At 45.9% G+C, this 18,123-nt stretch overlaps 1 protein-coding gene across 1 annotated transcript in view; it reads right to left on the reverse strand.

Annotated features, from left to right (window-relative positions):
- C2 (complement C2) overlaps positions 1–18,123 on the reverse strand; it is a 658,041-nt gene that overhangs the window by 228,874 nt on the left and 411,044 nt on the right. The window contains exon 12 of the mRNA XM_078645909.1: positions 15,585–15,705. Coding sequence (XP_078502035.1) covers positions 15,585–15,705 — 121 coding nt within the window. The remainder of the gene's footprint in view (positions 1–15,584; positions 15,706–18,123) is intronic.

The following is an 18,123-nucleotide window of genomic DNA, read 5'->3' on the forward strand; positions in this document are numbered from 1 at the left end:
CCGCCGTGGTTCAGTGCCACAGGACCATGACATTTCACCCTTTCATTGGATTTGTATGTGCTTTGAAGTTGTAAATTCGTGCACGGTTAAAATTTCCGCATTTAGGGATTTCTGACTGATTGCTCTTGAACTTTTAAATATTCATTCTAAAACTAATAAGTTGTCATGATAGCTGCACCTGTCAGTCAAATGCAAAGACAGTGCCGCACTAGGCTTCAAGACTAAGGCCAGAAACTTATGAGTCCCACCCAACAAGGACTAAGCCCCTATGAATGTGGCCCAAGTCCAACAATAGCTCCTGTGAATGCACGTCCCCATGCAATAAGCAACAACAGACACCTATATACAAAATGATGCCCCAAAAAGAATGATAACTGCAGCACCCAGGTACTAAGTACAAAATAATTTATTCTTACCAGCATCCAAATTCAGTACCAGCTTAAGTAGGCAAGTAATGGTCTGAATGCAGGAACAGATCGGGGAGGGTGTTACAACAGGGCACTGACAGTTGATGTTCGCCATTACAAAATAGGGTTTTTGAAATTTTGGCTCGCGTTCAAGTTGAATGATGCCACTGGCCTTAGAGCAACTTAGATGTTGGAGCAGATAATAAATTAAAAGAATCTCCCACAATTTCTTATGCACAGAAATAGTGAGAGAATAGGGGGATAAAATAGTGGAATGGAATACACTAGCATGTATAGGCCCTTTGGTGCACAAGATTAGAATGTGCTTGATGGATATTAAATATTCTGGTCAGCATAGCATATAACTAAACTACACATGTTTTTTGATGTTACAAGGTAACAGAAGAGTTAACAGGTTTTCGCTGCCGTTGGAAGTAGCCAACCACAGATTCTGGGCATTGAGCCAGGCAGGAAATACACTTCCTGTGGTGTGGTTTGTAACGAGAGTTTTAGGCAGTTGGAACTCTGATCGCAGGATCGCACAAAATGAGAAATATACACATATGTATATATAAAAATATATATATATGTGCATAACAGAAGTAATATGTGGGTATATTAATAATTTTTTCTAGGTTCTTCAAGATTGCAGGAAATATTGTGTACCTATACTGTAAGGTGACTGTGCTAAAATGCTTTTCAAGCAGTACATAAGCCAGGGACTACAATACTGTGTGTGCATTGACAAAGCCAAAAGGTTAACAAAATATTTGAGGCCTACTGGATTTGGCAAGGCTTGTTTATTTTTATGTTGCAAAGAAATAGTATGTACCTGATTCAAGTAGTTTAGTGAAATGTTTTAGCATTTCGTTGTGTGAGCCTGGGGCAGGTTGTGAGCAGGTGTCACTGGGACAGAGATTTTCAAATATGTTTGACGATGAGCCAAACTATAGCCCAACATTTTTTAAATTCCTTTGTTTAGATAATGGATTTTTCCTTAAAATATCTTATAGAAAAGGCAATATAATTCCCAGATTCTTTCCTTCATTTGGAGTTCCCTCCTTACCCCAGCTAGCCAACATACAGCATACAGCAGTGAATAGCACTACTATTGCCAGGGCGGTTGAAGTACAGTTGCAGACTTCAGATGGTTGTGTATATTTTTTACCTGCTTTAAACGTTTAGATACACTTGGAATTATGACAGTATGATGTTTTTGGTGCGTAGTGCATTTTTTTTAAGTTAATGGATGTTCCAAGGTTTCACAAAATTATTATTTATGCATCAACACAAGTGAAAAGTATTCTGAAATAATGAAAAATATTTGTATACACTAACATGCACTGCGAGGTTTCTTTCAAAGTCAGGTTTCCAGGAAGTGGGGCCACATCAGTTCTGGCCTTTGACATATCAATAATGGAACACAGATCTTGGCCCAAAGACTTTTGGAAATAATAGACTACTAACCAGCAGCTGTCCCCATTGCCAAGAGGAAAGAAATAACAGAACAGACTTCAGGGTCAACTCTGCAAACTAGAAAAGATTAACTTGTTTCCATTTGACTGTCCAGGAGGAAGAAGGAGGTGACAACTTGGTCGCTTATGGATTCAGAAGTAGCCACAACGCCTGCCGCACAGAAGTGTCTTATCTAAAGTTATGTATTTTGTATTATAATATTTTGCAATACTGGCAGAAGTGGCATTAGGTTGAATATGCTACTTACCAGTATGCATCTGTTCTTGGCATGTAGGGCTGCTAACATTCATATCTTAGCATTAGATCGCCGCCTAGTGTTGGGTCCGGATGATCGCACATTGTTGTCCTGGAAGAGTCTTCGAAGTATCCTGAGATAGGTGGCTCCTCCCCTGGACTACAGTGCGCATGGGCATCAGCTCCATCCCCAGATTGTTTTTCGCCATTGTGGCAGAAGATGGAGTGAAAAGTGTAAAGGATGTCCATGCTAATGAATAAATACAATAGTATATCTGCAGCTGCGACAGGCACCGGGGAGGAGGGCGGGCGATATGAATGTTAGCAGCCCTACATGCCAAGAACAGATGCATACTGGTAAGTAGCATATTCAGTTCGAGGCATGTGGGCTGCTAAATTTATATCTTAGCATAGAATACATAGCAGTCCCTCCATCAGCGGCGGTTGCCCGTGCCAGCTGCAGAAACCTGAAAAAGTGTTTTTAGAACAGCCTGTCCTACAGCAGCTTGCTGCTTGGAATGTACATCAACACAGTAGTGTTTTGTAAAGGTATGTGGTGTAACCCACGTGGCTGCTCTGCAAATATCCTCCAAAGGAATGTTCCCTAGGAAAGCCATGGATGCCCCCAGTTTGCGTGTGGAGTGCGCCCTTGGGGGTATTGTTAAAGTGCGCTTGGCCTTTTGATAACATATCTGGATGCACTTAACAATCCATCTGGCTATCCCTGCTTTGGAAATAGAGTTGCCTTTGTGTTGTGGTGCGAAGGCAACAAAAAGCTGTTTTGTCTTTCTAAAGGGTTGTGTTCTGTCTATGTAGTACATCAACGCCCTCCGTACATCTAAGGTATGGAGCATTGTTTCTGCCACCGTTTGCGGGTTTTGAAAGAATGCTGGTAAGTCAATAGTTTGGTTGAGATGAAACTGTGACACCACCTTCGGAAGGAATTTGGGGTTAGTGCGTAGCACTACCCTATTTGGATGAATTTGAATGAATGGCTCTTGGATTGTGAGCGCTTGCAGCTCACTGACACGCCTCAGAGACGTAAAAGCTACTAGGAAAGCTACTTTCCACGTAAGGAACTGGAGTTCACACGAGTGCAGTGGCTCAAATGGTGGTCCCATCAGTCTGGTGAGAACGACATTGAGGTTCCACACCGGAGCTGGCGGTGTTCTTGGGGGAATGACTCGTTTCAGACCTTCAAGGAAGGCCTTAATGGCAGGCACTCTGAAGACAGAGAGATGCTGCCTGTTTTGAAGATAAGCCGCTATGGCGGATAGATGTATCCGAATGGAAGTGTATGCTAGATTGCACTTGTAAAGATGCAACAGATAGCAAATGATGTTGGGGATAGATGCATCTAGCGGGTTGATGTCATTGGCTGTACAGTAAATGACAAAACGCCTCCATTTTGCAGCATAGCATGCTCTGGTAGTTGGCTTCCTTGCCTCCTTGATGATGTTCATGCATTCAGGAGGTAGGTTAAGGTATCCAAACTCTAGGACTTCAGGAGCCAGATCGCCAGGTTGAGCTGTTGCGGATCTGGATGCTGAATTTCTCCATGGTTCTGCGTCAAAAGACTGGGCGTGAGGCGCAGTCTTTGATGCGGCACCACTGAGAGTTCGAGGAACGTGGTGTACCATGCTTGGCGCGCCCACGTTGGAGCAACTAGGATGAGAGTCATCGCGTGCTGCCTTAGCTTTCTTGCGACCAGCGGTATTAGAGGGGCTGGCGGAAAAGCGTACGCAAATTTGCCTGACCAGTTCATCCATATCGCATTCCCCTGCGACTGTGGGTGAGGGAACCTGGCGGCAAAGTGTTGGCATTTTGCGTTTTCTTTTGTGGCAAACAGGTCTATCTCCGGATGACCCCACTGCTGGAAGTACGGGTGGAGGACAGAGGGGTGTATCTCCCACTCGTGCATTTGATGGCTGTACCTACTGAGCAGATCCGCCATCTGATTGTCCTTTCCTGGGAGGTGTTCTGCCATGAGGAAAATGTTCCTCTGAATGGCCCACTTCCACATGCTCTGAGCCAGATGAGACAGCTGTGGCGAGTGGGTGCCTCCCTGCTTTTGAATGTAGTACATCGCAGTCATGTTGTCCGTCCGGACTAACACTACCTTGTTGCACAGATGTACAATGAAGGACTTGATCGCCATGAAGATTGCCATCAGTTCCAGATAGTTGATGTGCATCTTTTGTTGCTGCGTCGTCCATAGTCCCTGCACTGTGTAAGTGAGCAGATGAGCTCCCCATCCCTGGAGAGATGCGTCCGTTGTCAGGATAATCTGCGGCACAGGCTCTTGGAACAGTCGGCCCTTGCAAAGGTTGTGTGGAGTCCACCAATGCAGAGAGTCGTATGCCCGACTAGTAACCAACACTAGGTCTGTCAATTGCCCCTGAGCCTGTGTCCACTGATTCGCTAAGCACTCCTGGAGCGGGCGCATATGTAACCGTGCGTGAGGGACTATGAAGATGCAGGAGGCCATCATGCCTATCAACTGCATGAACACCCTCGCTGGAAGCGAGTGTTGTGGTCTGAACTTTTGGATTAGAGACTGCATGCTGTCTATCCTGACTTGGTTTGGCTGAGCCATGGCCGTCAGGGTGTTGATCGTCGCACCTAGGAACTGCCGGACATGTGCTGGTTGTAGATGCGACTTTGGGTAGTTCAGCGAGAAACCCAGATTGTGAAGAAGGTGAATCGTAGTCGACATGTCCGCGGCGCACTGTTGTTCCGACTTGGCTTGCACGAGCCAGTCGTCTAGGTAGGGGTAGACATGGATGCTCTGCCTCCTGAGGTGCGCTGCTACTGTCGCCAGACACTTGGTAAACACCCTTGGGGCTGTGGTGACTCCGAAGGGTAGGACCTTGAACTGGTAATGCTTGCCTTGAATAGTGAACCTGAGGTATTTTCTGTGGGACGGGTGTAGTGGAATGTGGAAATAAGCATCCTTGAGATCTAAGGTTGCTAAGAAGTCCCCTTGGTTTAGCAAGGGAAGGATCTGTTGCAGTGTAAGCATGTGGAAATGTTCTGATAGAATGTACAGGTTGAGGGGACGTAGATCTAGAATGGGTCTGAGAGATCCGTCCTTCTTTGGAATAAGGAAGTACAGGGAATATACCCCTGTGCCTTCCTCTCCCACCGGCACGAGCTCGATTGCGCCTTTTTGCAGCATCACCACTACTTCCTGCTGCAATAAGAGCAAGTGCTCTGCGGACATAGGCCTTTGCCTTGGCGGGATGTTGGGTGGAGTGGATTTCAACTCTAGGCAATAACCATACTGAACTAGTTGTCGCACCCACCTGTCTGTGGTGATGTTTCTCCAGACGGGCAGGAACTGCTGCAGTCTCCCCCCGACAGGTGTTAAGTGGTCGGGGGGCAGTGACAGAGAGTCACTGTTTGCTCGGGGTAGAGGAGCGGGAGCTGTTGTTTCCTCTGCCGCGACCTCTGTTGCTGTTATTTCTGTAACCTCCCTTGTTCTGTTTAGTGAACGAGGATTGTGCTCCACCTCTTGAGAACTGAGATTGTTGGCCCATTTGTCCTCTGGTGACTCCACGTGCACCTGAGCGACGAAAATTGCTGCCACGAAACTGTTGCGACTGAAGGGCCCCCATGGACTTAGCCGTTTCTGTGTCTTTCTTTATTTTTTCTAGGGTGGTGTCAACATCTGGACCAAACAGACTATCAGGATTGACTGGCTGATTAAGAATGGTTGTCTGAATATCCGGTTTAAACCCTGAGATGCGGAGCCACGCCTGTCGTCTCAGCATAACGCTAGTGTTGATAGCTCTAGCAGCTGTGTCTGCTGCGTCAAGTGCACACTTGATGGCTGCGTTTGAGATTAGCTTCCCTTCCTCAATAAGCAGTTTGGTGCCTTCTTGGAACTGTGGAGGCAGGTGTTGTATAATCTGTTCTAGGGTGTCGTAGTGCGCCCTATCGTAACGCGCTAAGAGTGCCTGTGTATTGGCAATGCGCCAAAAGTTTGATGCCTGTGCAGCTACTCTTTTGCCCCCTGCCTCAAGCACTTTGGACTCCTTATCCGGGGGAGGAGCTTCACCCGTCGTCTGGGAGTTGGCACGTTTCCTGGCATTGGTGACCACAAGAGAGTCCAGTGGCAACTGTCCCCGAATGTATGCGGGGTCTGCAGGTGCAGGTCTGTACTTTTTTTCAATACGTGGATTGACCACTCTTGCTCTTGTAGGCTCCTTAAATATGTCCCCAGCATGCTTGAGGACTCCTTTAAGCATAGGCAGTGTCTTTACTGTCCTTTCAGAGACTGAAAATGTGTCGAAAAGGAAGTCTTCCTCAACCGGGTCAGCATGCATGTCCACATCATGATTGGCTGCCGCCCTCTCAAGTAGTGCATGAAAACCTGCTGAATCCTCAGTTGGGGATGCACGTGCATTAAAAAGCTGCGGGTCCTGCCCCACACTTTGGGTGCCCTGGTCACCAGTGTCATCATATGAATCCGGTTGTGCATCTGGTTCATTGACAGGGAAATTGTATTGCTCGTCCTCATCATACCCCTCACCCGCAGAGTGTTCTGGTGAGGGAGTAGGGCTCCGTCTCGGAGGAGGCTGGAGTGGCTCCATGAGGCCTGAAGCGTCAAGGGGCACCCTCTTCTTCTTCAGTGGGATGACATATGAGTCCACTGACTCCGAAGTGATTTTTCTCTTATAGAGGGACAGTTTGCCTGTGTCAGCGTCGATGAAATGCTCTGAATCATCCTCTGATTCGAGTACCCGACGTGGAAGTGGGCCAGCCGTTGAAGAAATCGCCTTCTTTGGTGCCGATTTGGTGGAAAAGGCTTTCGGCGCCTCCTTCGGCGGCAAAATAAAGAGAAGGTTTCCAGAAGGCTTTGCTGGATTGTCCTTTTGCGGCTGCGGCGATGATATCGGAGCCGACGGAGCAGAGGCCTTCTCCCTGATTCTCTGTAGTGAATCGGCGATGAGGGACGTCTCACTCACAGTGTGTTTTGGCGCCGACGAGGATGTCTTGACCTTTCCCTCGGATCCGACGTCTTTGTGGGCCTTGTGCGCTTTGGACGCGGATCCCGCTGTCACCGACCCCGATTCCTGGGACCGGGGCGCAGACGTGCCAGTCTTCGATCCGTGCGCCTGCGTAGCCTCCGTGGAGCCGGCTTTGGCGTGCTTAGACGGCGGCGCAGATGTTGACCCGTGCCGACCATCTTTCTTAGAGGACCCCTCCTCTGGCGTCGATTTCGATTTTGCAGCAGCGGAATCGACGGACTTCTTCGACTTCTGCGGACCGGAGGTCGACGGAGTCGATGGAGTAGCGGGCACAGTCGTTTTCGCCGGTACGGCAGCCATCTTAGGGACACTCGAGTCTTTAAGTTTCGGTTTCGTTTTCGGGTCGGCCATCTTAGATGTTGTCGATCCCGATGGTTTCGGTTTCGGTTTCGAAACAGTCTGCTCAGCAAGTAAGTCCGTGGCCGGGCCAGAAGGCGGGGCTGTGGCTTGCGGCAACGGGTCTTGGGTAAGGCCAACAGGCGATCCCGTGACCCGGTCGGTATCCTCGTAACCTTCGGGGCAGAGCTCGTCCCCCGAGCTATCTGCCGCGGCCCCATAAATCTCATCGTCGTCTCCTACCTCGTCGACGTATTCAAGGCCTTGACCCACGACTCCGTCGTCGTCTCCCGGATCCGCCTCGACCTCCGTCTCGGGTGGGGAGATTTGAAGATGATGACCCTGGTCCTCTTCGTCTTGGTCGCCGAAGATGTTTTCCGGATCCGGGGCCGCTTGTCTAGCTTCCATGCGCACCGCGCGCCGAAGCTTGAGAGTCTTCTTAGAGCGGAACTGAGCACAGGCCTTGCACTTGCCGTCGTCGTGGTCAGGCGAAAGGCATTTGTTACAGACGGGGTGTAGATCGATGTGTGGGTACTTGGACCCACAAAGCGGGCAGTACTTAAACGGGCTCCGCTCCATGTCAGAAAAGTTTTGCAGTCGTGTCGCGATGAGAAGGCCTCAAAGTTCGAAAAGCGAAAGAAAACTCCGCTTATTCCGGCTCCAAGAGACGGAAGACTCGAGACCGTGCGCAGACAATACCGACGCCAAAAAAAAAACGAGGCCCTTTGGCCGCTAAAAGTTAGTTTTTCTCGGTTTCGACAGAAAGACGTCGAGACCACATCCGAACCCAATGGCGGAAAAAAACAATCTGGGGATGGAGCCGATGCCCATGCGCACTGTAGTCCAGGGGAGGAGCCACCTATCTCAGGATACTTCGAAGACTCTTCCAGGACAACAATGTGCGATCATCCGGACCCAACACTAGGCGGCGATCTAATGCTAAGATATAAATTTAGCAGCCCACATGCCTCGAACAGATTGAATTGGTTTTGTCTCATTGTGTTAATAGGAAGACTTGCATTGCTCACATTCCTGAAGTTGCCAATAGCAACAAAGTCACCTCCAATATATCTGTTAGCACATGGAGTAAATGGCCCTTGCAAGAATGCAGAAAGGTTCAACAGTCCCTCTACCAGCACAGTTAACACCCCAGAATAATTGTATTTGCAACATGTGTCCTCATTGCCCTCCCCTGATGGAAGTAATAATGCAATAATAAGAAATAGTGCCCAAGCAGCTAGACAGCATCCTGCTCACGATTCTCTATACAGTATGAGATACAGTCAGATGACAACAATAGGTAGACAGAAGACTAAGACGCACTGCTACATGACTCATACACTCCCCATGCAGGGAGAACAGATAGATTTTCTCACCTAGGCAGATACGACTACAGACTATAGAACACCTCCTGCAGGATACACAAACTAATGTCAGATTATTGAGGTCACTGTCTCTGAAGTGTTTATACATAGAACAGGAAGGGACGACCCCTCCACCTCAATGATGCATGAGGTCATCACTGACACATGCAGAATAGAAGTGAAGGCAACAAGGCTTTTTTTTTTTAGATGACTGTTCATGGTATGGCCCATAGTGTAGTTTTTTGCAGCATCAATGAGTTTATGATAGCAGATTCTCTGTTAGACTATCATTGCTCCATCTCCCACACTCTCCATTGCCCATGACAGATTAGAACGGTGTTGTTGTTATTCGCACGAAGTTACACCCATGGCAAAATTTCGTGCCCGAGGTTAGTTAAGGTATAAAGAAGAGCTATTAGGGCAACATAGGGTAGACTAGGATTAAAAGATAAGATAGACAGATTGTCTACTTAGGGTTTATAAAATAAAAATGTGCAAAAGTATGAACTGATTTCAAACTAAAAGACATGTCTTCTCTGTTTTCTAGAATGGCATGATTACCTGTGGGACGGCACACAGAAAACAGCACTGTTTTTTTCCGGACAATAAATATGGCACCCTATCCAAATTGACTTTGACTGGGCCTGCAGAGAATGGCTCCATCTCCAACATCCCTTACGAAGGAGCAGCCTGAGCTCACTAGAACATTGCTCAAAGTCACCATGATGGTTCCAACAGCAAATATCTCCAACATCGATGCCCATCTCTGGCTCTGTTATCTGGCTCCACGGACAAGAGCAGTGTGCTCAGTTCTAAGGGTGGACAGTGTTCAAAATCCCACCAAAGGAGGTTTGCCGGTTGAGCAGAGTCCAGTTCTTTTTCCTTTACCATCATTGTGATGCTCCAGACCAAGGCAGAAGGACTCTGGCTTCGGAATACCGAGAGGAGAGTATGTCTTTGGATAAGGAGTGAGCTGTACATTTCCAACAACGAAGAAAATGGCTTAAATGACCAATGCCATCAACAACTTGAACAAAATAGAAAAGAAATGGATTGCTGGAGAAGGTGCCATAGTAGATAGCCACTGACTTGTTGAACTTTGACTGGATACCTTTGTGGCAGTTCTAAAAAGTTTTTATTTTTTGCTGTTTCTTTTTGTGTTGCCTCCCGCAGATGAGTGCCATTGTAGGAAAAGAAAGTTAGCACCAAGATAGTAGGGACAAGCTACACTAGCATAGGGATTTACAGTTAGCTGAGTATGAAGACATGGATAGAGTTCTCGGGGATGGGACGGGAGTACAATTAGAGATGAGCTAGTTAGCAGCACCTAGCACCCACTATGGAATACAGGCAGCTCCCCCACTTCTCCCAGGTAGAGACTGTCTGAGTAAGAGCCCAACAGCAGCCCAATATGAACGCCTGCTTAATGAGCAAGATGCAGAGTATGCGAAAATACCACTTTAAGTGTTATGTTAATGACATGCCCTGGATACGGCCACTGGCTAAAGGGTCACAGAGATACTCAGTTGAAAAAATGATCATTGAATGATCAAGAGGAGGGAGATGATAGAGGGACTTTTTATCGACCTTGGTAGGATGAAGGTCTGATGTGAGCCCTACTTGACAAAATCTGAAAATATGCTAAAATGACCAATTTTCACCATATAAAATCAGCAAATGAAATCCCACAGATCCCCTGAATCCCGGGTTTGTAGGCCCAAGCCAAGGGCCAAAGGCCACCGCCTTATGTTAACAAAATCCACTGGGCCTAAATAAGTTTTAAACGTGCATTTCTGATGTGCTGAACACAGCGAGGCAATTGAGCAACCCTGGAAAGTACAGTAGCCTTTCACAAGCCCCATTGCAAGACACCCCCCCCCACACACACACACGTACACAGACCCAGCCAGTACAAGTTGGCACATCTTGGATCTTGCAGAAATATTGTTTTGAAAGATAGCTTGCATGAAATAAATGTCACAGCACCTCAGCACCTGTCGTAAGTTCCGCTCTCACATATATTTTTAGAAATGTACGTAACAAAATGTTCTTTTGTCAGAAATGTACAAAATGTTCTCTTTTAAAATATACGTAACAAAATGTTCTTTAAAGATGTCCTTCCGGTGTCCTAGAACACATGTGGTCAAACCACCTGCATCAGAAAGTGCGTCAGAAAAGGCGTCAGAACAGTGTTAGTTCTGCATTTTTCAGGTATATTAGATTCAGCCCGTCAAATCTGAAGCCAGAGCTCTGCTGATGCGACCTGTGCATGCAAGCTCCCAGGCCAGCCGATTGTCTGACTTGGGACGTCAATTCCTCTCTCTCAGGTGGTGGACTTCCTAAGCCAGATAATACTTCTGTCTTCTTAAATCTCTGTCCTTGCTCTGTATTTTCCATTCACACCCAATTCCTTGCATTTTAGGTTCCCTTAAGCTATTAGGCCCTGCTGGGATAGTCTCCATAGCTAAGGTGCTTCTAGGCACTAGACTTTATAGAGTGTTCTGCTTTCCCTAACTAATTTCAATTGTGCCTTTTAAAAGGATCCCAGTCCTTTTGCACCTTGGATCTCTTTGGAATGTTAAACTTGCATGGGTAATTCTCTTCAGAAAAGCACATTTGTAGACGCCATGTTTTCATAGAATGTATTCTAAGCCTTTTTTTAAATAGCCTACTGATTCCAATTATACCGCTTACAGGTCCTCATTCCAGCCTGTTTTCTGGGCTCTTGCACATAATAAATGTGAACTTGCGTTTTTTGATCCTGACAGATTGAATTCAGACTTTCAAACGTTTCATTGCTCAGGCCGATCGATTAATAAATGCATTTTCTGATGTACTTAAGACTTAACGAATAAAATTCCACTTCAGATGTGATCTTTGTCATCTCATATCATTGTTCCTTGTTCCTCAGTGAAGTGTTGCGTCGATGACCTGTGACCACGGCTCATGACCACAGCAGGGTGGTTTGTGACCTGTGACCACACCCTAGAGGGCTTCTGTTCTCCCCTCATCACTCCCATAATTCCTGTGCTTCCTGGGATAGTGTAGTGGATCTTGTTCCCCATGGTTTGTTGACATAGTACATGCTGGTCGTATTGTCTGTGCAAACCAACACAGAGGAGCATGCTATCCTTAGTTGGAAAGCTTGAAGGGATAGGAATATGGCTTTGCCCTCCAAGCTGTTGATGTGCTGCTTCTTTTGCTCTGAAGACCATTTGCCCTGGATCTGTAAATCCTATAGATGACCTACCCAGCCTTCCATGGATGCGTCCGTTTATAGAATGAAATCTGGGGTGCTCTGTAAGAAAGTCAGGCCCTGAACAAGATTTGTTGCCTGACACCACCACAGTAGAGCTTTCACCATCCGTGCAGTTATTTGAATTGCATCTTCAAAGGACCCCACAGCTTGTTGCCACGGTTTTTGCAATGCCTCCTCTAGCCTTCAGTCTGGCTAGAGGTACCAGAATTATCACTGACGAGCACATTCCCAGGAGCGATTTGTACCACCATTCAGAAATGGACTCTTTTCTTGAAATTGTCTTTGCAAGCCTTTGTAGACGTATCTGTCTTTCCTGAGACAAGAACGCTTTGCATTGAATGGTGTCTAAGGATGCTCCCAGGAAAGATATTACTTGAGTTGGATGTAAGACCGATTATTCCCTGTTTAGGGTTAGTCCCAACATATTGCACCAATGAAGGCAGGCATTCGTTGCTCTGTTGGCCTCCTGAGTAGTTGCTGCTTTGAGCAGCCAATAGTCGAGGTATGGAAATACTTGAAACGCCTTGGACCGCAGGGTCGCCGCTACTGGCGCCAGGCATTTGGTGAAAATCTGTGGTGCCGATTTGAGGCCAAACAGGAGCACTTTGAATTGATAGTGGGTACCAGCCACTGTGAACCTTCAAAATTTCTGATGTTTCGGATGGATTGGGATATGGAAATAAGCATCTTCCATGTCGAGTGAAGTCATGAAATCTCCTCTGCTTAAGCAGCCCAGGATATCTGAGAGTGTTACTATCCTGAACGTCCGCTTCTTGAGAAACTTGTTGAGATTCCTTAAGTCCAGAATTGGTCTCCATTCTCCTGATTTCTTTTTTATTAGGAAAAAACGAGAAAAAAACCTTTCCCCTTCTGAGTGAACGGAACTTCCTCTATTGCCCCTTTGAGAAGCATGGTCAAGACTTCTTTTCGTAATAAGTGAAGACGAGGGGAGGGGGACCCCTGGGTGGTGTGGTTGGTGGTCGCTGGAGGAACTCCAAAGTGGGACCATTGGTGACTAGGTCCAACACCCAGCGAGCTGATTTTATTTCGTGCCACCATTGCACATGCCTGTACATTTTCGCACCCGCAGGTAGGCATTGCCGCCATGGAAAGGTATTCCCCTCTGCCCATCCTAATATGGCCGGCGGTGTCTGATAGACACCGCCACCATATTAGACCTTTTCCGCCGCGGTCGCCTTGCGACCGCGGCGGAAAAGCGGCGGACGGTCTTCCCGTCCGCCACGGTCCCCCCGCCATTATAATAAGGAGGGGGGAAATAGGTGGCGGACGGGCAAGGATGGCGGACGGATCGCCACCGCCTGCATGGCGGTGGCGATCCGTCCGCCATCATAATTGACCCCATTGTTTGAATAATTAAAATCTTTGCAATAATAAAAAGTTCTAATGATAAAATAATATGAAAAGAGATTGGGTAATTAAAAAAGTTAAAATATTTAACAGTACATTATTACATAAAGCCAAAAGGGCAGGCACTGAGTTTAACTTTACATGATTTTCATAATAGCATGCGTTTTCTATAAAAAATGTGTGCCAACAGGGGCACAAAATAGCTTTGTTACAAAAAAAGATCCTGTCCGTTAAAACACAATAAAAGAAATGGACCATAGAAAAAGTCTGACTCTCAAATCCACTCACTTTGGGGCTATATTTGAGAGGAAGATAATCCCTGTATAGAGAAATAGGAACTCTAATGTCACAATGGAACTCAGATCCATGCAGTGGAATGAGCAGCCAATATGACACACAGGGCTACTAACAAATTAATCCAGAGAGAAGGTGCCAGTTAACTGCATATTAAGTGGAAAGCGACCTGGTACAATGTGGTGACGATTTAATTACTGGCACTCCCTCTGCGAGAGCCTTTTTGCTGCTCGTGTGACAAACTTGGTGAGCCGGATGTTGAGCAACGTGTTCTCTGGGCTCATGGCAGCTAAAATGGCTTGACGGCAAGAGCGGACATCAAGTTTGTTCCGTTCGTCCCGTAGTAACGCCCTTCGGTCATTGAGTAGGTCAGGGGAAACACACGCCACGTGCTCAATCGACTCCGGGGTGCACCCGCACCCCCTGCACGTTGTATTGTCGTTTGAGCGGTGCCAATCTGGTAAGTGATACACAAAAGGCCATTCACCCATTCTGAGGGCCAGGAATCTTTTTTTCCATAGTGTTGCATAGGTGCATGATAGATATGGCAGTGCAGTCACTGGCTTAAACCCAAATGTAACTATCCAGGCATGCTTACATTTTGCCAGTTGTGCCCTATCAGAGTGAAAAGAGTCACACAGTTTTTTTCATGTACAAAGGCCCAATTTGCAATTTGGTATCTTATTACAGAATTGCAAACTGGGTTTGCGATTCGCCATTAGTAAGGGGAGTGTTTAGGCAGTCAATTCCCAATACCGAATCGCAGTGGTATGTAAGAATGTTTAGAGACCAAAATGCGGTCGCTAAACATTCCCATTCTAACACCTACCTAAGTAGTAGGTGGTAACCCGGTTGCAAACAGGATGAGGTCCCCAAAGGACATCTTCCCCTTTGTGAGTGTTTGTAAAAAAAAAAAAAATTCAGAGGGACCACTGCCTGCTCTTAATATTATTAAATGAAAACTTTGACTTTTTCTTTTTAAAACATATCCCATTTTACTCTGAGGAAAACAGGCTGCGTTAAAAAAAAACATTGCTTTATTTAAAGCAGTCATAGACATGGTGGTCTGCTGTCCCTAGCAGGCCACCATCCCTGTGATTTTTGCGATTCCCAATGGGACGCAAACCGAGACCTACCTCAAGAATGATAATGAAGTAGGTCAATTTGTGACCCAATGAGAATTGCAAATTGTGTTCAACACACGTTTGTACATGGGCGTTTGCGATTACCGAATAGCGAATCGCAAACATTTGGTAATCACAAGCACTTTCCTACATACATAAGGCCCTTAGAGAGTATACTTGCAGGTGTGGAGTAAGAGAAACCGTGAAAGTGTGTAGGAAGAAAACTGCACATGTGTGGAAATAAAAACAGTGAATCAGATATGTGGAAAGGGTACAGTGAAAGCGCTTATGGAGTATACTACAGAAGTATGTATACTCCATAATCCCTCTGATTTCATATGTATTTGCATGTATTTGTGCGTTTGTTTTATGATTCAAGATTATCTTCGCTCAGAATCTGCTTGATGTCTGGTACATCTAATGTATGATTTATTTATTTTTGTATCGAATTACTACATCCGCCTTCCAATTTGTTGATCTGAAGTATTGTTATGTACTCATGAATTTTTCAATAAATAAAATAAAATTTAAAAAAAACAGAAGTATGTAAAGAGGAACAGTGTAAGACTTTAGGGAGTATACCGTGGATTTGTGGAGAGAGAAACAATAATGAAATCAAATGATTACTTGACAGCTGCATGGGAAAATTTGACAAATGTGATAATGACATGTTTCTGCTGATTCCATACCCACTGAAACGGTGGCAGCTGATGTGTCCAGAGGACTCCCATCACCATGGATGAAGCAGTGAGCACTGGTCAGCACCCACTGGTTTGTCACAAGAGATCCGCTGCATGTGCTGGTCAACACCTGCAAGGCAAAGAGGGGTACGTAAATGGGGATTCTGCCACAATGTTGGACATTTTACCTGCTTTTTAACTGCCAATTACTTATGGCGACCAGTTATAGTGACCAGAGCAACCTATATATGATAGTCGTAAGACTAGTGGATGCCAGTACATTGTGCTCCACATAACAAGGGGCTTCTCTGGAGTTAGTAAAATGTTGGAAGCCTTTGCCAGATGGGAATCAGAGTGTTGACCGTTGTCTTCCCGGGCTTGTGAAGGCAGAAGTGCCAGCCAGATATTAAGTGCGCGTGCACCCTTTTCTTGGGGCCCAACAGTAAGAGATTACTCTGGATTAACTCTAACAATCAATGTTGTTAATCACTCGTATTCTGAGGACACACCACTGTTGCACTCCAGCGAAATGAGTACGTGTTACCTTTCAGAACTTGTGTGAGTTGAGACACTCAGAAACAGTAACCCATCAACTATACGACAATATTTTCAATGTCAAGACAGTTCTTAACTTTTTGTCCAGGTACAGCAAGCTTTCACTCAATATGTAAACCTATTGAGCTGCAATGACACATGGGTTCTTCTATCTCCCACCTCGGGCACAGTGCAGGTGGTGGCTACTCTCCCATGGGTGGAACTACCATCATCCCTGTCAGCAGGAGAAGCCCCAGCACAGGGCTACAACTTAATTTGGGGCATATTACCAACAACTAGCGATATTTATCGCTAAATGGGCTTAGCGAGTATTTTTTTAACGCCAAGCATCGCCGGATATTATCGCAGAGATAACGTGCTATTAGCAACGTTTATCTCTAAAGCGATAAAATACCCGGCGTTAGCGGCGAAATGCATGACTATCGCTGGTAATCCAGCGATATTCACGCATTATCGCTAACAGGGACTTAGCCATAATATCCAACTCCCATTGGATATAATGGCTAAGAACTGGTCTAAGCAGGCGTTAGTTTTTGGAGATATTCGCGCTTAGCGCAAATATTTCCATTGCTACGCCTGCCTTGCTAATAGGCGATACCAACATTAGCGACTGCCTTCAGTCGCTAACAGGTTGGGTACGCCCACTTTGCACGTCATTAGCGATAAATATCGCTGACATGCAAAGCGGGCCCCAAACCGCTCGCTATCGCCTACAAGCTGTCGTTAACTGCTGTTAGCGACAGCTTGCTAATAGGGCGATAGAATTATCGCCACTTATCACATATCGCCCGCCTTGGTAATATGCCCCTTTGTTCCTCCTGGAGGATCAATATGAATAGCATTCAACGCCTAGACACAAAGAAGTGACGAATAGACAAATGGTGCTGAGAGAAACGATGTCTGTTGGCATATTTTAGACATTAGGTTCTAGTAATAATTCAGTGTGACACTAGTGTATGAAAAACCATATGGTTGATTTCAGCGTAATTCAAAGGTGTTGCATGACCAACACACATATCCACACCCATAGCTGTGCAGTTTCTCAGTACTCAACTACATCAAACCTCCACAAATCAAGGCTATGGTGGGGGAAGACATCCCTGAAAGTAAGGTGTTGTGATGGTTGTGTTGGTCCTCTTCTGAATCCATATGACCCATATAATCCTTACTAGCTGAGTTAAAGGGCAAAACCTGCTGCTCTGACCAGAAGGGCCTTCTTCTAATAATTCAAGTGGCCAGCGCTAAAAGGTGTCACAGTAGAGTCACCTTCAACACTGTCCAGAGTCAATTATAGGCATTTCTGTGCACTCCGAAGTGATTGTGGCTGGCCTAGCATTCTCCCGAGTTTAGGAGGTTCTGCCATATTTGAGAAGGGCATCTTAGTCGCCCCCCTGTCACTGAAGCAAAGCAGAACTCAGCAAACAAGCGGGATTGGGAGGGGGAATGTAGGGCCTTTTTCGCATTTCAGGTGGATGTCAGGAAAGAAGCTGTTAAACAAGGTGCAGGTGGCCTCGAAGGGGGAAAGACTGGGGCCATATGTATCAAGCAAATTTTCATTCGCAAATGCCGAAATTCTGCGAATTTCGGAATTTGCTAATGCGAATTTGCCAAATGCTATGTATAAAAGTAAATCTGGTGCAAAACAAGGAATCGCAAAATTTGTGATTCCTTATTTTGCAATTGCATTTAAGGAATCGCACATTTTGCAATTCTTTAAATGCAATGTATGAAGCAAAAAAATATGCTAATTGTCCTTAAGGAATCGCAAATTACCACCAACTTCAAGTTGGTGGTAATTTGCGAATTCCTTGAAAATGCACATTTTAGCATTTTTCAAAGTGCCATGTGACGCATATACATGCCCTTAGGGCATGTATGTGTGCCACATGTGCACCATGCTTATTTCAAGGGTGACACAGGGTGTCCTTTTGACACCCCTGCACCCTTGAAATTATTCTCAATTTGCAATTCTCAAATTGCGAATCGCAAATTG

This window comes from Lissotriton helveticus, chromosome 5_1 (assembly GCF_964261635.1).
Source record: "Lissotriton helveticus chromosome 5_1, aLisHel1.1, whole genome shotgun sequence".
NCBI classification, from domain to species: Eukaryota; Metazoa; Chordata; class Amphibia; order Caudata; family Salamandridae; genus Lissotriton; species Lissotriton helveticus.